We start from the raw sequence: 22,047 nt of genomic DNA, 5'->3' as shown, positions 1-22,047 counted from the left end.
TCGAGTATCTCAGAGCATGTGATGTCAGTGCAACCAATTAATCTAGCGACTGTTATCTAGCCCATGGACTAAATAAATTTGGTCGAGTATCTCAGAGCATGTGATGTCAGTGCAACCAATTAATCTAGCGACTGTTATCTAGCTCATGGACTAAATTTGGTCGAGTATCTCAGAGCATGTGATGTCAGTGCAACCAATTAATCTAGCGACTGTTAACTAGCCCATGGACTAAATGTGGTCGAGTATTTCAGAGCATGTGATGTCAGTGCAACCAATTAATCTAGCGACTGTTATCTAGCCCATGGACTAAATTTGGTCGAGTATTTCAGAGCATGTTATGTCAGTTATCTAGCCCATGGACTAAATTTGGTCGAGTATTTCAGATCATGTGATGTCAGTGCAACCAATTAATCTAGCGACTGTTATCTAGCCCATGGACTAAATTTGGTCGAGTATTTCAGAGCATGTGATGTCAGTGCAACCAATTAATCTAGCGACTGTTATCTAGCTCATGGACTAAATTTGGTCGAGTATCTCAGAGCATGTGATGTCAGTGCAACCAATTAATCTAGCGACTGTTATCTAGCCCATGGACTAAATTTGGTCGAGTATCTCAGAGCATGTGATGTCAGTGCAACCAATTAATCTAGCGACTGTTATCTAGCTCATGGACTAAATTTGGTCGAGTATCTCAGAGCATGTGATGTCAGTGCAACCAATTAATCTAGCGACTGTTAACTAGCCCATGGACTAAATGTGGTCGAGTATTTCAGAGCATGTGATGTCAGTGCAACCAATTAATCTAGCGACTGTTATCTAGCCCATGGACTAAATTTGGTCGAGTATTTCAGAGCATGTTATGTCAGTTATCTAGCCCATGGACTAAATTTGGTCGAGTATTTCAGATCATGTGATGTCAGTGCAACCAATTAATCTAACGACTTTATCTAGCCCATGGACTAAATTTGGTCGAGTATTTCAGAGCATGTGATGTCAGTGCAACCAATTAATCTAGCGACTGTTAACTAGCCCATGGACTAAATTTGGTCGAGTATCTCAGACCATGTGATGTCAATGCAACCAATTAATCTAGCGACTGTTATCTAGCCCATGGACTAAATTTGGTCGAGTATTTCAGAGCATGTGATGTCAGTGCAACCAATTAATCTAGCGACTGTTATCTAGCCCATGGACTAAATTTGGTCGAGTATTTCAGAGCATGTTATGTCAGTTATCTAGCCCATGGACTAAATTTGGTCGAGTATTTCAGATCATGTGATGTCAGTGCAACCAATTAATCTAGCGACTTATCTAGCCCATGGACTAAATTTGGTCGAGTATTTCAGAGCATGTGATGTCAGTGCAACCAATTAATCTAGCGACTGTTAACTAGCCCATGGACTAAATTTGGTCGAGTATCTCAGACCATGTGATGTCAGTGCAACCAATTAATCTAGCGACTGTTATCTAGCCCATGGACTAAATTTGGTCGAGTATTTCAGAGCATGTGATGTCAGTGCAACCAGTTAATCTAGCGACTGTTATCTAACCCATGGTTATTTTACCTACCACAAGCTTTTGAGTTTGATCCATTTAATTTCTTTATATTGGTATGGTACGTAGCCTAGTTGTTATATAATTGTCATAACTGAACTTTAATAAACATGTTTATAGATATCAATTAGTATATGTTTTCTTCCCCCTTAAAATGTGATCTAACTTGAAATACTTGATACACATGTAGTAATGCCCCCCCCCCCCCCCCCCTCGAACCTTTTTTCTTGTTTTACTGTATAAAATAATATATACATACAGACATAATGTGGGTTGGCCCACCTCAATAGTGGGTTGCCGCCGCCACCCCACCCCCATCTAAAATCCTGGCTATGTCAATAGTAAACGGATACAGTAACATGTCTATATCCGACTTCCACGTTGTGTCACCGAGCTGCAGCCAACTCTCGTTCGTAATTAGGACGCAAATATTAACGCAGTGCAATACCGGGTGTAATTCGCGTATCAAAATTAATTTAACTGCTGAATATAATCAGAACTGATTTTGCATTACATCAATAAGAAACCATATATAAACACTACGTGCTATTGTACCAAATTTATGGCAGTGTTTTTGTGTCTCAACTATTCGAACAGTAAATATCGTTACATTACCTGTAATATATGTATTTATCACGACCGTTTTCGGTAGTAACGCTGAATTTAAAGATTAAACGTCTTGAGTTTGGCACAAGACTAGCTGAGTGTTCTGAAGAACCTAAGTGACTTGGCTGTCCTCTGTAATTACTTGGTTTAGAAGATGCAGTTCTTGGTGATCGACTGACTTGTGCAGGTTTTGCGTTAGACGTGTTTTGCGTTTTTGCACTTCGTGTGTTTTGCGGTTTTACATTCCACGTATGTTGAGGGTTTGTACTCGATGCGTTTTGCGTTTGTGCAATCCACGTATGTTGAGGGTTTGAACTCCACGTGTTTTGTGGTTTTGCACTCCACGTATGATGATGGTTTGCACTCCACGTGTTTTGCAGTTTTGCATTCGACGTATTTTGCGGTTTTGCATTCCATGTATGTTGATGGTTTGCACACCACGCGTTTTGCGGTTTTGCGTTCAATGTGTTCACGTGCGTTTTGCGACTATTGATTGCAAGCATTTGCATCTGCTTCAGCTTCTCCTTGAAGATCGTCTGCGAGTGTCTCATTTCTGCCGCTAGAACTCTCTTGTTTTTCTCGTACTGCCTTACCTCCCTTTCGCACCTTGACCTCAAGTCTTCGTGACGTCTTAAAATCTGCGAACTGAGAGATTTCTTTCGCATAGTTTCGAATCGGACTTCTCGGTTGGTGTTTATATCCATTGTCTACTTAATTTAAGACCACAGAAAGCCGTATTTATTTATTTATTTATCCAATACACACATATCTGTCATATGGTTTTAAGTGGAAAGGTTCTGTTAACTGCTCTGTTCCTTTTGAATGGTGAAGCTTCCTGAATTTGCTGTTAAGTGTAAAACGTGTTCTCCAGTTGACTGTTAAAAAAAAAAAAATTATAATAATAATAAAAACTAATAAAAATGAAGCGCACGTCCTTTGTCGGAATTTTCTTTTTTTAAATGCTTTAAGCTGCTACATGCAGCGGGACGACCAGAAACTCCTCACTTATGTAGCATATTTTTCAGGCGTCACAAACATATTATGCTAATAAATATCCATGAAGACAAAATAATGTAAACTGGGGTGCGTGCATTTAATTGCATTATCATTCATCTGAGAATTGGTGTATTTTCCAGTGCTTAGAATTGTCCGTGTGAGACTGGGTATTTTCAATACCTAGAACTGTTTGTGTGACAGCTGGAGTATTTTCCAAAGCCTGAAAGTCTTCATGCGAACGTGAATATATGTCATTGACCAAAATTGTCTGCGTGAAAATTCGATTATTTAATTATTTAATCGCGTCTTTATATGAACTAGAGTATTTTTCAATGTCTAGAATTGGCACTATCCATGGCTAAAATACTGATATCCAAAAACGAGTCCAATTGTGCCTGTTCTAACTCAAAGTTCTACATTTATATTCGATCATGTCCAAAACAACTTAGAACTTCGTGACAGGAAAAAAAACACCCCTATCAGAGAGTCTGTAAATGCAATAAGAGCGGTAAACCGAACTGAAATGCATAGATAACACAGCAGCTCGATTTGATCAAGAATATTCACACATTGTAATACTCGACTTTGACGCAGCTCCAAGCTGACCATTAGCATCGACTATTAATTTTCCACGTCCCTAATATAATAAGCCATTTTCAGTAGCGATTACTGAACAATCCAGAAAAAAACAGCTATGTATTGAGTCCATTAACAACGTATCGGTGGTTCGGACGTTATCAACTGGTAACAAATGACGTTTTAGCTAATGCTTGACAACACAGAAAAGAGCCACTACAGCGTATTTCCTCAATTTGGTTTTTATACATTATGAGAAAGAACACATTCTTGTTTTATATTCTATAGAAGATTGTATGATATGAAAAACAAATAGGCCAGAACACGCTTTTCCTTTAAAGCGTGTATGCTACTATATTAAAAAGGTTGGGGTTTATTGTTTTGTTTTTGGGGGTGGGCAATTGTTGGTATTTGTATTGTTCTTTTTTGGGTGGTGGTGGTGGGTCTTTGTTTAACCACACCACTAGAGCAGATTGATTTATGAATCATTGGTTATTTGGATGTCAAACATTTGGTAATTGACGCGTTGTCTTCAGTGGAAACCCGCTACATACGTATATAATATAGCAGTAAAAACGTCAAAGTACGGTAATATAGGGTTTTCTCCAACCAGAATCAAAGTGACACTTTTAAACAAACGAGAGAGAGAGAGAGAGAGAGAGAGAGAGAGAGAGAGAGAGAGAGAGAGAGAGAGAGAGAGACAGACAGACAGACAGACAGAGACAGAGACAATAAACACAGAGAGAAACAGAGATATATTTCTATTTTGTTTCTTACTTTCCCACTAGGTAAAGTTTATTTCTATATCTGATTTTTTAAAATATCAAATCTGTGTACATAAACCAGTTCTATAAGGTCTCACTGAAAGGCACGATTTGCTTGAACGTACGTAACGTCATATTTACCAAACCCCACTTGGCCTGCATGCCATAACCAAACAGTATTATACAAGCTGTATTATGACTATATTCAATGTAATGAAAACCAGACTAGTTTTTATTTTGTGAGAAGAATACGCTGATAAGAACTCGACCGGCCTCGGTGGTGTCGTGGTTAAGCCATCGGACTTAAGGCTGGTAGGTACAGGGTTCGCAGCCCGGTACCGGCTCCCACCCAGAGCGAGTTTTAACGACTCATTTGGTAGGTGTAAGATCACTACATCCTCTTCTCTCTCACTAACCACTAACAATTAATAACTAACCCACTGTCCTGGACAGACATCTCAGATAGCTGAGGTGTGTGCCCAGGACAGCGTGCTTGAACCTCAGTTGGATATAAGCACGAAAATAAAGTGAAATAAATAAGAACTCCATGTTTAGGCTGTCTACACTTAATGATTTATCTGTTAACTATTTATTATACGCTAATTATTTAATGTAATTCCTTAAATTAAATAAATATTGTACTAGATGGAAGTTGGAATTAAATACTTCAAAGACTAATACTATGATTTTTAATGAGAAAAGTATAAAAATATAACAACATACATAACAGATTGATTTCAATATCTAGGATGTACGTTATATTATTCTGGAAATCTGAAAATAGCATAAAAAGCATAGGTTTTTTTAAGATCAAAATTAAAGAAATACCAGTTAATACATTTTTGAAGCTATTTAAAGGGACACACCCTAGTTTTAACCCGTGAAATTTAACACTAAGTTTAGTTAATCTACAAACCTGTAATACATTTGGATAAAGTTACAATTAAGTGAAACATGAGTCTGTGACTTTTAAATGGTGAAATACCCTCTAAAAATAGACTAAAACTTGACTCCATGACTGTTATTTGTCAGACACACGTGCGTTTTTAAAATATAACAAATGAATTTTGTGATATTAAAAACACCAGGATGACCAAAAACACTTCAAATGTACGGAAATTGATAATCTAAACAATAAAATCTAAGTAAAGTATGATTTAATTATCAAAAACGGTTATAATAGTAAAAAATATGCCTTAGTGTTTAAAAACTAGGGTATGTCCCTTTAACTCCATGATATTGCCGATTTTGGAAATTTAGATAGATTTTTTTCAATGACAACAGATATAAAAATCCCAAAATTCTAAGAGAAGAAAAATACTGCCCCTTTTGTCCAAATATGATTGAGATATAAATGCACTTTTTACCACATTGTAACGCATTTCATGAATTAAGAAACGTATATTTAAAAGACATAATCATTAGAAATAACCATACACAAAAGACTGCCATCTGAGATTATCTTAAATTGTGTGTATTTATGCTAACATGTCGTATACCCTCAGGATAATTCGGAATGTTTTCAAATTATTTTTAAATCACTGGCAGGATTCTGCAAGTAAGGTTTTGATTGGTGGACATGAGCTCCAACTGGCTGGTGTTAGATCCACATGTAATAGTGGAGCTAATTTTAATTAGATTGGCGCTACAACAGCTTGCTTTGAATGTGCACGTTAAACAATTTCCCAAGTCATTTTATAATCAAGGCTCTTATAGTCAATGTTAATTAATTAGATGTGTATGTATGTATATACAGGCCTCACGCGAGGTCAAAATCATAGAGCGAAGTCACTTCTCTCTCAAACTTTAGAGAGGGCGAAGTTTTTAATAGCAGGGAGACTTGAATTTTTAATCCAAAAAATAAAATGCGCAAAAAATGTAGGTGCAACTTTTACAAGCTGTATTTAAAAAAAAAATCCCCCCGTCTGTATTGTTAATTGTTGGATATGTGCTCTATAGTTGTTGTTTTTAAATCATCTTTCCAAATGCCGCCTTCTTTAGAAATGCCCCTGCGCGTGCTGTAACCTCACCGTGGTGCAGGGGTGTAACATTTTCTTTGAGAATGGCCAATACAGCACTAAATTGAAGTTTTGAGTAAAATTCAGTATCTATCTGTGATATTTGTGTTTTTGCACAGTTCTTTACACTGTTTTTGTTTAACTCTTGAATTTTTATATTGATGTTGATCATCACTTTATTTGTTTGCATTACCATAGTTTGACACTCAATAGCCGATGTATTTTATCGTGCTGGGGTGTCGTTAAACATTCATTCATTCATTCTTTAGAAATAATGAAATGTAATTGAAAAGCACTAATTTAACCGTTTAGAATTCATTCTCTCGCAAGTTTGTCTTCTCATTTCATTTAATAACTTCACCACGCAGTATATTGTCCCAGTAGATCAATCTACCACGGTCAAGCTTAAATTACCCACAGGCAATTAAATGCATATACATAATGTATATGCATTGTGGAATACGCTGTGAAATTATCGGCGTATTCGTATTGGTATTCGTATACATAACCTTTGTTTACATGTACCGAGAAGTCAATGTCGATATTTCGTATTCCTATCAGCAAAAGATAAAGTCTATAGAATGTTCGTGGTAATTAGAGAGATTACAAGTCCTGAAATGGAATGAAGCACTCAAAGATTTTTTATTTACGGTCTCTGGCGTAGCAATAGAGAGGCCATGCCTCCCAATCACACTTTTCCCCCCCCCTCCCCCCCCCCCCCTCTCTCACACACACACCGTCTAATATATTTGCCTCTCGGCCTATAACATGTGTAAAAGACAGTGTGACACCCCCTTCCAAATGGTGTTAACCCTCAGTATAAATTGCTAGCTACGCCAATGTAAAAAAATATATGGTTATATGCCTGTTCTATATGGTTAGGCATTACGTCAAGATTATACTTGTATCAACGAACAAGGTATTAGTACCATTGTTCAGTTGACACACTTGTTGGGTAGTAAACACAATCGCATGTCAGTATCAACAATGCTACAGTTTGTTTTTGTTTCTGTTTAAAGTGTATGTACATGTACTACTTAGTTTAGCTTTAATGACATTTGTATTGTGATTTAGTAGGAACAACCAATCAATCCCCGTCGGTGGGCCAAAGGTTGTGGTATGTACTACCCTGTCTGTGGGATGGTGCATATAAAAGATCCCTTGCTGCTAATCGAAAAGAGTAGCCCATGAAGTGGCGACAGCGGGTTTCCTCTCTCAATATCTGTGGTCCTTATGTATGTCTAGGTCCGACTTCCACGTTATGTCACTGAGCTACAGGCCCATTGAGCTATTTCTCGTTTCAGCCAGTGCACCACGACTGATATATCAAAGGCTGTGGTATGTACTACCTTGTCTGTGGGATGGTGCATATAAAAGATCCCTTGCTGCTAATCGAAAAGAGTAGCCCATGAAGTGACGACAGCGGGGGTTTCCTCTCTCAGTATCTATGTGGTCCTTAACCAGATGTCTGACGCCATATAACCGTAAATAAAATGTGCTGAGTGCGTCGTTAAATAAAACATTTCTTTCTTTCTCTGAACAACCAGATCAGACACCATTCAGCCATAGTTTAAAATGTTTCACTGAATACAATTCTGTCCCGAACTTAGCGGCGAAGTGCCCGGGTGGACGTGTTGGAACGTTCATTAGACTTATGGCTAGGCTCAGACTACCAGCTGTCACGATGGCGTTGCCCAACTCGCCAATATCACGACTTAGAACTACGACTGTTCAGTTGCTAGTCTATGTGATCTTACATCTTCGTTCAGTTGCTAGTCTAAGCGATCTTACATCTTCGTATACAACTTCTACGACCGATTACAACTCAACCGTCGAATCGACCAACTCCGTTGTGACAGTTGATAGTCTGATACTAGTATTAGGCACATTAATAGACCTCTTTTTTTTCATCTTTCTGGGGTTTTTTTGTACAATATTTGTACGATATTTATTCAATGGTGAACCCAGAAAGATATCAAGTGCCTTGACTCCATTTTCAGCCAATTAAAAAGTACCGCACCAAGGGTCCAAGAAATCCGAAGATACTCATAGAGAACCCGCGTTATGTTATCTAAAGGAACACACCAACACTGATACAAAATATCCTCTCTCTGCGATTGATGGATCAGGTCCGTGAATGGACTCTCCCTTCGAAATAACTAAGGACCCATTATAGTGCTATTCGGTACCTGTATAGAATAATAACATTTCAAAGTTACAACTACTAGTATTATACTTAATTAGCAGATGAGACGAGTATTATCAATTCAGTTAAAGAACGCTTCAGGTATGTGCAAAGAAAAGTCAAAGAGGTGTAAGTTCAGAAATTTAAATTAATTTGTAAATTTAATATTATAACTGTACTAAAACTCTATGACATAATGAAGGCTGGGCGACTTCAGTGCTTCAATATCCACAAAACAATTTGCACCGCCCCCCCCCCCCCCCCCCACCCCTGTCAAATCCACTACAACTATAACAGAACTATGTATCAAAACGGTAATGTCGTATGTCTTCCACTCACAGTTATTATTCCAAAAGTTGAATTATACAACTGCCACAACTTTAATTATAGAGTCTTGCCTACCACGCTATTTTGATGTATAATTTATAGATTTTGTTTATGGTAGTTCCAGCTCGTAATTAAAACCATAGGAAACGCCCAGAACATATACTCACATTCACAACGTCGATTAAACAGAAACTTATATAACACTTTACAGAATCCTTTACACAAACATCAATGACGTTTTTACTTTCCATACGGATTATGTATGTCCGCCACCGTAAATCGTCGACCCGTTGGTAAATAGTAGGCGTCTGTAGCCCCCTCGGCCACCGTACTCCTTCTGATTCTGCAGTATCGTCTGGCAGTACTTTCCGTCAAAGAATCGTCGTCCTCTTCAAGTCCGGTCTGAGTGACTGCAGGACTCCGCTCCTCGGATCTCGGTCGATTAGGAGCAGGATGGTGGGTCACCGCGAACGGGCAACTCGAGCGTCTGTTCATAACGTCATCGTTTCCCCCAGACGTCTTATCGCTGGTTATGCCAAGTTGCTTCTTCGTCTCCTGCAGTTTGGCGAGTCGATCCTCCATGGAGTTCTGTGCCCGGGCTAGTCCACCCGTGACGAGCTTCTTGTCCCTCTCTACCTGTCTGATGTCCTTGTCGCACTGCCAGGAGAGTTTGCGGTGCGCCGTGTAGAAAGACGTCCGTTTGGGCATGTGCTTCATCTTCTCAAACGTGATGTCATCGTCCATCGTATGGATGGGTTCCGACTCTGTCATCTTCAAAGCACATGTATTAGACCTTCCACAAATTGATATGGGTATAAACAGATTTAAGAGTGTTAGACAATTTCAACAAATTTTTAAAATGGTTTTGCACATCAAAAATGTTTGCTCATTTTTCATCAACATTAATCATTCGAAGACAAGTCAAAGATAATTTGTACATAAGGAGAGACATAAAAAAGAGAATTTATCTATCTGACAATCCAAAATTTTTTGGAACCAACAACACTGAAACGCAGTCAGCTTCAAGTGAATCAAGTCGGTGTCTTTCTCATGGGAGAAGATCTGCGGTGCTCCAAAACCACCGATATTTACTTTGCATAAATTATGCGGCAATACTTCATGACAACTTGACACTAACAGAGCCTCGAGAACGCCCAACGTTTGTGGAAAAAAACAAAAGACTCGATCTCGAGCTATCAAAACCGGCGCTTCAGCCCTCTTCAAAATCTCTTCGCCAGCTATTTATGTGAGCACGGTTATTCCACGGTCCTCCGCCTAATAGAAATATGTTTGTTTTTCAACAGAACCTCGTTGAACATGTCAAATCATTTTGAGTTTTACAGTCGATCGAAAATAAATATAGCTTTTTATATGCTCTAGGGGTGGCCTTCTTGTCGTCGTTAAATAGTATAAGAGGAAAAACTGGCCGTAATCGTCTTACACAGTAAAGATTACGCGATAGGGAAGCCATTATTAGTAGTATTAAGGCCAATTTAACAAAACAGTATGAGTTTGTATTTTATCGACACAAAATTGTATCTTTCTAGCAATGAAGTATAATGGTTTCAGTGGTGAATAATTTGACTTGGCCTGACTGTGTAGTCATTAATTTTATTGATTGTTGCTAACTTTGTCCAAGTGATTTTGCTCGGCTACGGGCGTGACATTATCATTGATTCATTGCATGGCATTCCGTTTATTCCCTCCAAGAACAAGCTGTATTTTCAATCGATTATGTCTATTTAAAAAAAATGCAACTGGAAACGAATCTTTGCTTGAGGCTTTATAAAATAATGATTGCAAAATTGTAAGCACATCCGATCACAGTCACACACACACAGCTTATAAACGAAATGGGCGGCATGTTCTAACGGTCAGCTGCCGAGTGGTATTATCCACAAATAGGTGTAAATGCAAAGTGATCCGTGTTAACAATTACGCAAGGTCTTAACAGATTATCGGTCTTAAATATTAACGGTGTTCTCTTGCGTTTCCACTGCCTCGAGTTAAATACTGTTGTTGTTGTTGTTGTTTAAAGTTGAAATCAATTTCGCAATGGTTAATTCATCAGTTTAAGGCTAGTAGTTTCTGGGAAAGTGAAAGGATATTTGTCAGTCAAAACATTTTTCTTAATACACGGCCTAGTCATTATATTATATTATAATGATGTTTTCAGTAATGAACAATCTGGCTTTCCGCGGAATTATTTAGCAGAGAGAGAGAGAGAGAGAGAGAGAGAGAGAGAGAGAGAGAGAGAGAGAGAGAGAGAGAGAGAGAGAGAGAGCACGCGGAAAACAAGTCTAAAATTGCAAGTGTATTCTTTAAAATATATACTCAGATCAATATATTGTGTAAAAAAAAACACATTTTACCACCACCATCCAATACTAGAAAGGAATGCTCATACATTAAAAAAAACTAAGCATTCCGATTAAACTGTTGGAGCAATACGTCCCCTAATCTGTACACATTTTACCACCACCATCCAATACTAGAAAGGAATGCTCATACATTAAAAAACACCAAGCATTCCGATTAAACTGTTGTAGCAATACGTCCCCTAATCTGTACACATTTTTTTCGTTCTAAGTTCAAGAGCCTTAACTGTACAAAAAGAAGGTAAATCGCCATGAAAGTCAAACTTGATCTGTTGCAGTACATAATAAAGGTATAAACAAAATTTCAGCTCAGTGTCTTGAGGCATTGCGAAAAAATGTCAGTGAAACACGTTTTCATTTCTCTTAAGTTCAAGGGACATAACTCTGTAAAACAATGGGTAAATTGCTACGAAAATCAAATTTGATTTATAACAGTACATTATAAAGCTAACACCAAATTTCAGCTCAATATCATGAGGCATTGTAAAAATAAAATTGGGACAATTTTATGTGGGACAGACAGACAGCTAGATAGATGGAAACCTACAGTCACCTCCAGTAGGGCCAGCAGGGGAGTAAAAATAATAATATAAAAAATGGAGTCTACTGCATGGGACCCAGGGAAAAAAGGAGAAAGGGATAAACTGCAAAACCGGCATGCATTGAGAATAAAGGTCAAATCATACTTTGATTGTCGACCTCGTGCAAAACTCAAATCTATTTTTTTTTTATTAGGTAAATGAAACAAAAAAGAAAGAGTTGAACGAATGCTCACCGACATTTAATATTAACTGTGTTAAAAGCACACAGACTTCACTGAAAAATGAGGATTAGGTTTGATCAGAAGCACGACTGGGCGAGTCAGCTACTCGCCAACAAGACTCAGTGATAAAGTATAAACCTAGCTTAAAGGGACAGCCCCTAGTTTTTAAACACTAAGACATATTTTTCACCTAGACCCTAGTTTCAACCCGTAAAAATAGACACTAAGTTTGGTTAATTTACAAACCTGTAACAAATTTGGATACAACAGAGTGAAACAAGAGTCTGACGTTGAAATATTCTTAAACATAGATTAAAACGCGACTCCATAACAGTTAGTTCTCAGACAAACATGCGTTTTTAAAAATATGAAAAATGCATTTTGTGGTATTAGAAACACCAGGATGACCAAAATCACTTCGGTTGTACGGAAATGGATAATCTAAACAATAAAATGTAAGTAATATTTGATTTCAGTGACCATAAACGGCTCCAATAGTGAAAAATATGCCTCGGTGTTTAAAAACTAGGGTCTGTCCCTTTAAGAGGCAGAATATGTGAATGAGTATGCAAACTAAGGGTAATGTTTTCAGTGTAGGTAATGATGTCAATATTTCAACACCTGTACACAAATTCTATAACAGAGAAAATAACAGTTGACATAAAAATAAATATTTATTAGTATCAAGTTGAATGAATGAATGATATGTACAATGATACCACAACATGAAAAATACATCAGCTATTGGGAGTCGGACAAAGCTTCACCTTAGCTTCACTAACAATCCCTACACATATAAATATAAACAGTAATAAAATATACAGACCATGTAAAAATAATTCTCCAAAAATGTACTAAAACTGCCACCATTGCTTGAAATGTAAACAGTGTTTAAGCATAGTATATACATGTATATAAAAAAAATAGATATTTAGGTGAAATAGTTACCATAAACATCCTTGCTTCAAAAACAGCACTTGTTTTTAAAGCAGACATCTTAAGAGCATGTCAATAATTTAAGTAATAACAAATGTATTAAAATCATAAAAAGATACAAAACAGGAATTCTGAAAAAATAAATGTCTTGACTACTGTAAATGTATTCAGCATTACTAATGGCTGCATCAACAGATGTTAACCGGCCTCGGTGGTTCAGTGGTTATAAATAGAATATTAAATATACACTTAATTTTTTAATTTTTTATTAAATAATTAAAAACATTGTTTTAATTTAAGAAAAAAAAAAAAAAAAAAACTTAAAATAAACATACACAGATGCAACTACTGGTAATAAAAACTTTCAGAAGTCTAAGAGTCAAACACGAAAAACGTAAATGTTGGAGTTACATCTCTATGCAAAAGCTATCATTGATGCTGCAGCTGTTGATGATAAAGTAATACAGTGAAACCTCTCAAAACCGGACCCTCTGTAAACCAGAATTCCCTCAAAACTGGACATTTTTCAGTCCCTTTTTTAAAAATCAGTAAAGAATTTAACCTCTCTAAACCGGATACCTCTTAAAACCGGACATTTTACTTTGGTCCTGAAGGTGTCCGGTTTAGAGGGGTTTCACTGTACCTATATCTGGATTTTTAACATGATCAAAATGAGACAAAATGCTCATACATTTTTGAAACTGTATAAGGCCGCTGTCAGATTTATTCTCTTTTTTTTTTCTCATCCACATACACATCAACATACATTATTCATCATCCACCAAATTTGATTGCATTGCAGATGGTTATAATGTGTGGAAGTTGGAGCAGACAGATCTGTTATAATGTGTGGAAGTTGGAGCAGACAGATCTGTTCACACCTATTGATTTCAATACAACTGAACAGGAGAGGGTGCAGTGCAAATGTAAAAAAAAAAAACCCTGATAAATCTGACTGCAGCCTAATACTAGTGTCAAACTACCAACTGCCAGCTGAGTTAGCCAACTCAACAGTTGTGTTGTAATTTCCCCAATTCCCGACTTTATAATGGGTTATATGACGAGAATAGAGTAGTAAGAGTGCTTAGACTAGCAAGTGGACAGTCGTAGAAGTCGTGACAGCAGAAAGTTGGCCAACCTTTTGTTGCCAGTTGGTAGTCTGAGCATAGCATAATACTACTGTACATGCAAAGTGAAGTATAATGTACTAACGTATTTACATCAAGTGTTAATACTGAAATAGGTCAGGTGACTGAGTTCAGTTCAAATTGAAACTCATTTCTCAGTTTGCAATGACAGTTTAAAAAACAACTAAAATTTACAGCTATAAATAAATCTTACACATATAAGTACAGTCATCTGGGCCCGGGCTTATAAAACTTTTAGAGTCCAGACTCAATCTCTAATGACGTCACACACATGTAATTTGTATGGCGTTGCGATGAAATTCATGTCTCGTCTATAGTCTCGAGTCTAGACACAAAAAGTTTTATAAGCACCAGGACTGGTCTACCAATATTAATTTTCATGATTTGTTGATAACAACAGTTAGATTCTTCAAACTGATTGAACAAAGATGGATATTAAGTGGCAAAAACCCTCAACCCCAAAAATATAATGCAGTACTGATGTTGACACATCTTTTGTCAATAGTTTCTGTTATGACATCTCAAGTGATTTTGTTACAAATTCATCAAGGTATAGCAAAAAGTATATTTATTGGGTTGGGCCACATACAAACTTTAATATTGTGCACAATAAAACGTTAAAACTCTGTTTTATTCAAAAACACTACTACAGCACATTGATTAATTAATCATCAGCTATTGGATGTCAAACATTTCGTAATTCTGACTCGTAGTCTTCAGAGGAAACCCGCTACATTTTTCCATTTGCAGCAAGGAATCTTTTATATGCATTTTCTCAGACAGGACAGTATATACTACAGCCCATATCTCATGAGATTGGGGGAAATCTTTTATATGCATTTTCTCAGACAGGACAGTATATACTACAGCCCATATCTCATGAGATTGGGGGAAATCTTTTATATGCACTTTCTCAGACAGGACAGTATATCCTACAGCCCATATCTCATGAGATTGGGGGAAATCTTTTATATGCACTTTCTCAGACAGGACAGTATATACTACAGCCCATATCTCATGAGATTGGGGGAAATCTTTTATATGCACTTTCTCAGACAGGACAGTATATACTACAGCCCATATCTCATGAGATTGGGGGAAATCTTTTATATGCACTTTCTCAGACAGGACAGTATATACTACAGCCCATATCTCATGAGATTGGGGGAAATCTTTTATATGCACTTTCTCAGACAGGACAGTATATACTACAGCCCATATCTCATGAGATTGGGGGAAATCTTTTATATGCACTTTCTCAGACAGGACAGTATATACTACAGCCCATATCTCATGAGATTGGGGGAAATCTTTTATATGCACTTTCTCACTGACAGGACAGTATATACTACAGCCCATATCTCATGAGATTGGAAAATTAGTGCCAGTAAATGATACTTGGGATATTTTTCAGACCACAGAATTAATGAGACTGGGGAAGTTAATGCGAGTAAATGATAGTTGGGATATTTTTCAGACCACAGAATTAATGAGATTGGGGAAATTAATGCGAGTAAATGATACTTGGGATATTTTTCAGACCACAGAATTAATGAGATTGGGGAAATTAATGTGAGTAAATGATACTTGGGATATTTTTCAGACCACAGAATGATGAGATTGGGGAAATTAGTGCGAGTAAATGATACTTGGGATATTTTTCAGACCACTGAATGATGAGATTGGAAAATTAGTGCAAGTGAATGATACTTGGGATATTTTTCAGACCACTGAATGAAATTAATGCGAGTAAATGATACTTGGGATATTTTTAGACCACAGAATTAATGAGATTGGGGAAATTAATGCGAGTAAATGATACTTGGGATATTTTTCAGACCACAGAATGATGAGATTGGGGAAATTAATGCGAGTAAATGATACTTGGGATATTTTTCAGACCACTGAATGATGAGATTGGAAAATTAGTGCAAGTGAATGATACTTGGGATATTTTTCAGACCACAGAATGATGAGATTGGGGAAATTAATGCGAGTAAATGATACTTGGGATATTTTTCAGACCACTGAATGAAATTAATGCGAGTAAATGATACATGGGATATTTTTCAGACCACTGAATGATGAGATTGGGGAAATTACTGCGAGTAAATGATACTTGGGATATTTTTCAGACCACTGAATGATGAGATTGGGGAGATTAATGCGAGTAAATGATACTTGGGATATTTTTCAGACCACAGAATGATGAGATTGGGGAAATTAGTGCGAGTAAATGATACTTGGGATATTTTTCAGACCCCTGAATGATGAGATTGGGGAATTTAGTGCAAGTAAATAATACATGGGATATTTTACATACCACTGAATGATGCAGTACGCCACTGTTAAATTAATTTATTACAACACATAAATTACAGTCAAACTTCGTTATCTCGACCTCTGTAAACTCGAGTACCCAACATACCTCGAGGTCCAGTGCCGGTCCCAGCAATCTTCCTATGTAATGTTACAAAATAAAACACTGTTATCTCGAGCATGCTAATATCGAGTATGAGGCTTATCTCGAACATATTTTGGTGTCCCTAAGTACATTTTCCTGTTTTTTTCTCGAAGTATATATAAACAAAATTACATGTAAAATGAATCCTTTTTTACTTATGTTTAGGGTTTTAATTTTATATGGCATTTCCTTCTTCTTTCTTCCCTAAATTCGGCCACTTAATAAAACGCACAGTTGCATTAAACACTAATATTGTTGTTGCTAGTATCGGTAGCTTTCAAGGTTTATTTTAGTTTATTTAAATTTATGTTTGGGATAATTATCATCAGCATAAATTTATGTTTGGGTTAATTTTCATCAGCTACTGTTATTTTTATCTCGAGCTACCGATATCTTGAGCTTGTTGGTCTGGTCCCTTCAACATTGAGATAACAAAGTTTGACTGTATATATATATATTGGGAATATTTAGCATAGAAATTGTGAATTTTCCGTGCCACTTTCATATGGAAAGGGAACTATGTTCTGACTCACAGAACACCTGAATAAATCCCTGTCAATGTTTCATTGCATTATTGTGCCTTCTCAACCACCGTCACTCAATGTTTTTTATTTAAAAATATACAATAGAATAACATTGACTGGTTTATCTTGCCTTCTCAACCACTATGTCACTCAAAGTTTTTTATTTAAATATATACAATAGAATAATGAATTGGTTGAGTGGTTTATCTTGCCTTCTCAACCACTATGTCACTCAATGTTTTTTATTTAAAAATATACAATAGAATAATGAATTGGTTAACTGGTTTATCTTGCCTTCTCAACCACTATGTCACTCAATGTTTTTTATTTAAATATATACAATAGAATAATGAATTGGTTGACTGGTTTATCTTGCCTTCTCAACCACTATGTCACTCAATGTTTTTTATTTAAAAATATACAATAGAATAATGAATTGTTTGATTGGTTTATCTTGCCTTCTCCATCACAAACACACTGAACTAATGTTATTATTTATTTGAAAATATATACAATAGAACAGTGAAATGTTTGATTGGTTTACCTTGCCTTCTCAACCACTAGGTCACGTTCAATTAATGATTTGTATTGAAAAATGTTAAAATAATGAAATGTTTGATTTGATTATCCTGTTTTCTCAACCACTATGCCACACTCAATTAATGTATTTTTATTTGAACATATACAATAAAATAATTAAATGTTTGAGGCTAAAAAGAAAATGTCTTCAGACCATTACACTAATGCAAAATAAACCACTTGATCATAAAATGCTAACTTTCTTTGTTTTATTGTTTCACGTGAAACCTAGTACAACTACCACAGTAATTTACTTGACAACAAATGGGATATAGCAGTAGTTTTGAAAATGAAAAAAAAGCAAACAATATATCAATAATATTTTCAATTAAAGCCCACTTTATCTCATGGGTTTTCTTAATTTATTTTTACGTTTTAACATTTCTGCTGCCATTTGTTTTTTTATCGTTAAACAATACATTAATTAAATATTTTTGTTTTTGATATGATCATCCCATCTGTGTAGCATAAGTATGGGAGTATGCATTGTAATAAATACAACATGTCAGCTCACTGTACTAAAAATTTACAAATAAAAATACTAGTAAATTTAATTAAATTTAATTTGTAAAATCCGGTTTCAAAAATGATTAGTATGGTCTACATTTGAGTTACCACAAAACAATTAAGTAACAAGACCTTAATCACAAGCAATGGAAAACTCTCAGTCAGTTTTATGTCAACATGATCTTGTGTTTCATATAAGAATTATAAGACTTAAAAAAAAAAAATTCCCACAAACAATCATCTTTCAGCACAAACATCTTTCAGTATCATCATCTTTCAGCACAATCATCTTTCAGTATCATCATCTTTATGTTCTATCTCGTCTGCATGAACACCATCTCCATTAATGAGACTCCCAGCCAGCAGAGTGGTAATGTCATCAATCTGTTTCTTCTGGACGTCCATTTCTCTCTTCCCTTGCCCCGTCATCGCATCCTGTCCATCGTCCTCTGTCGGAGACATCTTCCTCATCGGAGACGTGTGGAGCTGGGAGTCGCCATCGGAGGCATCATCACCGGTCGGGATGCTGATCTGGAAGGATGTGGAAGGGGACTTCATATACGAGGACACGGGGCTGGGTGGCCCACCTGCCATGTCATCAGGCATGAAGCTGACATCATCCACCTTCGTAACACACGAGGTCTGCGGAGCCAGAGGAGTGTGCATGAGGACATCATCAAGAACGAGTCCCGTGACTCTCTCGAGAGAACCTGCTTCACCTCCTGCTGTATGCTGCTGTTGGTGAGATGGTGCAGGAGCCTGCTTGATGTTTCCGATCCGAGAAGAGATCTGTATGTACTCGGTCTCGCCCAAGGTCTCATGCCTCAGGGTCGTACCGACACCCAGAAATCCAACCCTGTGACCTTTGGGAGGCTTTGCTGAGGTTCTCTTGTAACTGCTGGATGTTTCACTGAACGCTGGTTTGTTCCTAGCTCCCGGCGTCACGATGCTCAGATCACTGGACGGATGCCGGATGGATGCACGGACCGACTTGTCCGAATGATCTCCAGCCTGGCCACTCAGAGCTTCACTGCCGCCGGCGTGGTGCGTCAACGTGGAGGAGTTATTGACGTCCGTAACACCACCGACACCGCCGCGTTTCTTCTCTTTACCCACGTCATTACGCGAACCCGTTTCTTTGCCGTTCTCAGCGTGGTATTTCTCCACTGTCAACCTCAAAACCTCGTCGACGGAGAGACTGTTGACAACATCCTCTTCCTCCACACTGCGGTGGTCAATCGACACCACCTTGATCCGGTTTGCTCGCGGTTCCTTCAAGTCTGCCGGTGGTCTGGGATGCTGAGACTTGAGCCGGTGTTTCACCTGGTAGCCCCCAGTCCGAGTGGCCCAGGTTCTGTGTCCTGGGGCTGTCACGCCAGTCAGCTTTTCGAAGATCACCGGTTGACAATCAGTACTTCTCTGAGGAAAAAGCATACAACAGTGGTTATTTATGGTGGTTATTTATGCTGCTTACAATTAACAATGTTTGAATTGTTCATTATCTGTGTTGTCAGAGAAAGAATGATATAAACATTGTTAATGTATCGTTAAACAAAACATTTCCTTCCTTCCTTCCTTCATCTTATAATTACAATGTTTTTGAAAATCTACAATTACATGTAGACACGTTTACAATTTAAAAATATTTACTAAGAATATCGCTGAAATATTACAATTAAAGCTATATTAGCACTACGATATCGTAAAACCACCAGAGGCTATGACATCACTGTGACACATGTCATAACAGCCAACAGTTTTACGATAATGTTGTGCTAAGGCAGCTTTGAAAATATAGGCCCAGGTCTATAACACCTCACACAGACTGTGTCATCGTAAATGCTTTACTTTTACATCAAGAATTATAACCAAGTCATAGCAACTTCCAGCAAGAGTTATTTCCCTTGCCTCTGTTATCCAAATATATATCCAGAAATATTTTCAAATGTCACACAAAAATAAATCTACCACTTTCTAATACATTCTCAAAACAAAATATTTATATTTAAAAACAGAAAGAAATTTACACAGTGAAACCTCGCAAAAACAAAAGTCAGTAAACTTAAAACGGTTTTCACACTGCTTTTTAAATATCAATGCAGCAGTCCCCATACTTATAGATAATGGGGAGACCTTTAAAATACTATGTACATGTATTACCATACTGATATCAAATAAATTCACATGCTAAAGGAAGCTAAAAATTATTCTCCTTGACAAGATCATAGTGATGGGGAGCCAGAGTCATAGCTTCCCTTAAAGGAAAGCGACTGGAAGGAAGGAAATGTTTTATTTAACGACGCATTCAACACATTTTATTTACGGTTATATGGCATCAGACATATGGTTAAGAACCACACAGATATTGAGAGAGGAAACCCAGTACCATCACTTCATGGGCTACTCTTTTCAATTAGCAGCAAGTACATACCATGGCCTTTGTTACACCAGTTGTGGAGCACTGGCTGGAACGAGAAATAGCCCAGTGGGTCCACCGATGAGGATCAATCCGAGACCGACCGTGCATCAAGCAAACGCTTTACCACTGGGATGTGTCCCGTCCCTGGCAAAGACTGGTGCGGAACAAAACCTCTCTAAATCGGATACACTTAAAAACCTGAATTTGCACTTGCTCCCACAGGTGTCTGGTTTAGAGGGGTTCACTGTATACAAATGCTAAATGCCAGAAAATAAAAAACTTAAAATTTGTTTTGTTTAACAACTCCACTAGAGCACACTGATTTATTAATAATCAGCTATTGGCTATCAACCATTTGGTAATTTTTTATATATAGTCTTAGAGAGAAAATCTGCTACAATGTTTCATTAGTATCAAGGGATCTTTTATATGCACATCCAACAGACAGGATAGCACATAACACAGCCTTTGATATACCAGTCGTGGTGCACTTGGCTGGAACGAATAATATCCCAATGGGCCTACCGGCAGGAATAAATCCCAGACCAACCATGCATCAAGTGAACACTTTACGACTGGGCTACATCCCGCCCACTAAGTGTAAGAAGAATGCATTTGTCAACGAGAGGAAAACAGAAATCATTAGGACACAAAGGGCTGACAAGAAAGTGTTTGCTGGACACTCACCGGTTTGAGCGAGCCGTCTGGTGCGAGGCGAGGGGTCATTATCTTGGCCTCGGCCATCTTGATCTGGTCGTCCCAACTGAGTGGAGCCAGAGAACCGAGAGGAGCCATGGCCTCCAACGATGTCTTCTTCTCATCCATCAGAGTAGACAGTTCACGGAAATAGCTACAATAATCAGAATGGAAAGAAAGGTGGGTTATATACCTCACTTATTACCCATAGGGTTAAAAATATCTTGGTACATATCAAAAGTGATACATCTCACTTGGCGTTACGCCAAGTTGGATGTAACAATTCGACATAATGGCTTGGCGCACTACAACCTTACAGGACCATCAACCAAACGAGTTGAGTGATATAAATTAAGATCGATTTATGGGTAATAAATCAGATTTTAAACTCGGTACCATTTTGTATCATGTTTATGTCCCCCCGTTAAATCGGTGCCTTCGCAGGATTCTGAATATCTTCTGGCCCAACATCATAACCAATGAAGAACTCCATAAACACAAACCTCCACAGTGTCATTGCTATCGGAGATCAAGCACCGAAGATGGCGCTGGATTGGCCATGTCATCAGAATGCCTCAAACAGCCCTACCAAGAGTGGCACTCTGAT

The 22,047-nt window shown here is 37.5% G+C and overlaps 1 protein-coding gene across 1 annotated transcript in view; it reads right to left on the bottom strand.

Moving 5' to 3' along the window:
• Positions 1–12,828: 12,828 nt before the first annotated feature.
• LOC121375821 overlaps positions 12,829–22,047 on the bottom strand; it is a 28,969-nt gene continuing 19,750 nt past the window's right edge. Inside the window, exons 6-7 of the mRNA XM_041503480.1 lie at positions 21,432–21,594; positions 12,829–19,744 (exon numbers count right to left, since the gene is read on the bottom strand). Coding sequence (XP_041359414.1) covers positions 18,611–19,744; positions 21,432–21,594 — 1,297 coding nt within the window. The 3' untranslated portion in view covers positions 12,829–18,610. The remainder of the gene's footprint in view (positions 19,745–21,431; positions 21,595–22,047) is intronic.

Source organism: Gigantopelta aegis, chromosome 6, assembly GCF_016097555.1.
Source record: "Gigantopelta aegis isolate Gae_Host chromosome 6, Gae_host_genome, whole genome shotgun sequence".
In the NCBI taxonomy this organism is placed as follows: Eukaryota; Metazoa; Mollusca; class Gastropoda; order Neomphalida; family Peltospiridae; genus Gigantopelta; species Gigantopelta aegis.
Note: the sequence above shows the minus strand (reverse complement) of the source record. Positions and strands in the feature narration are given on the sequence as shown.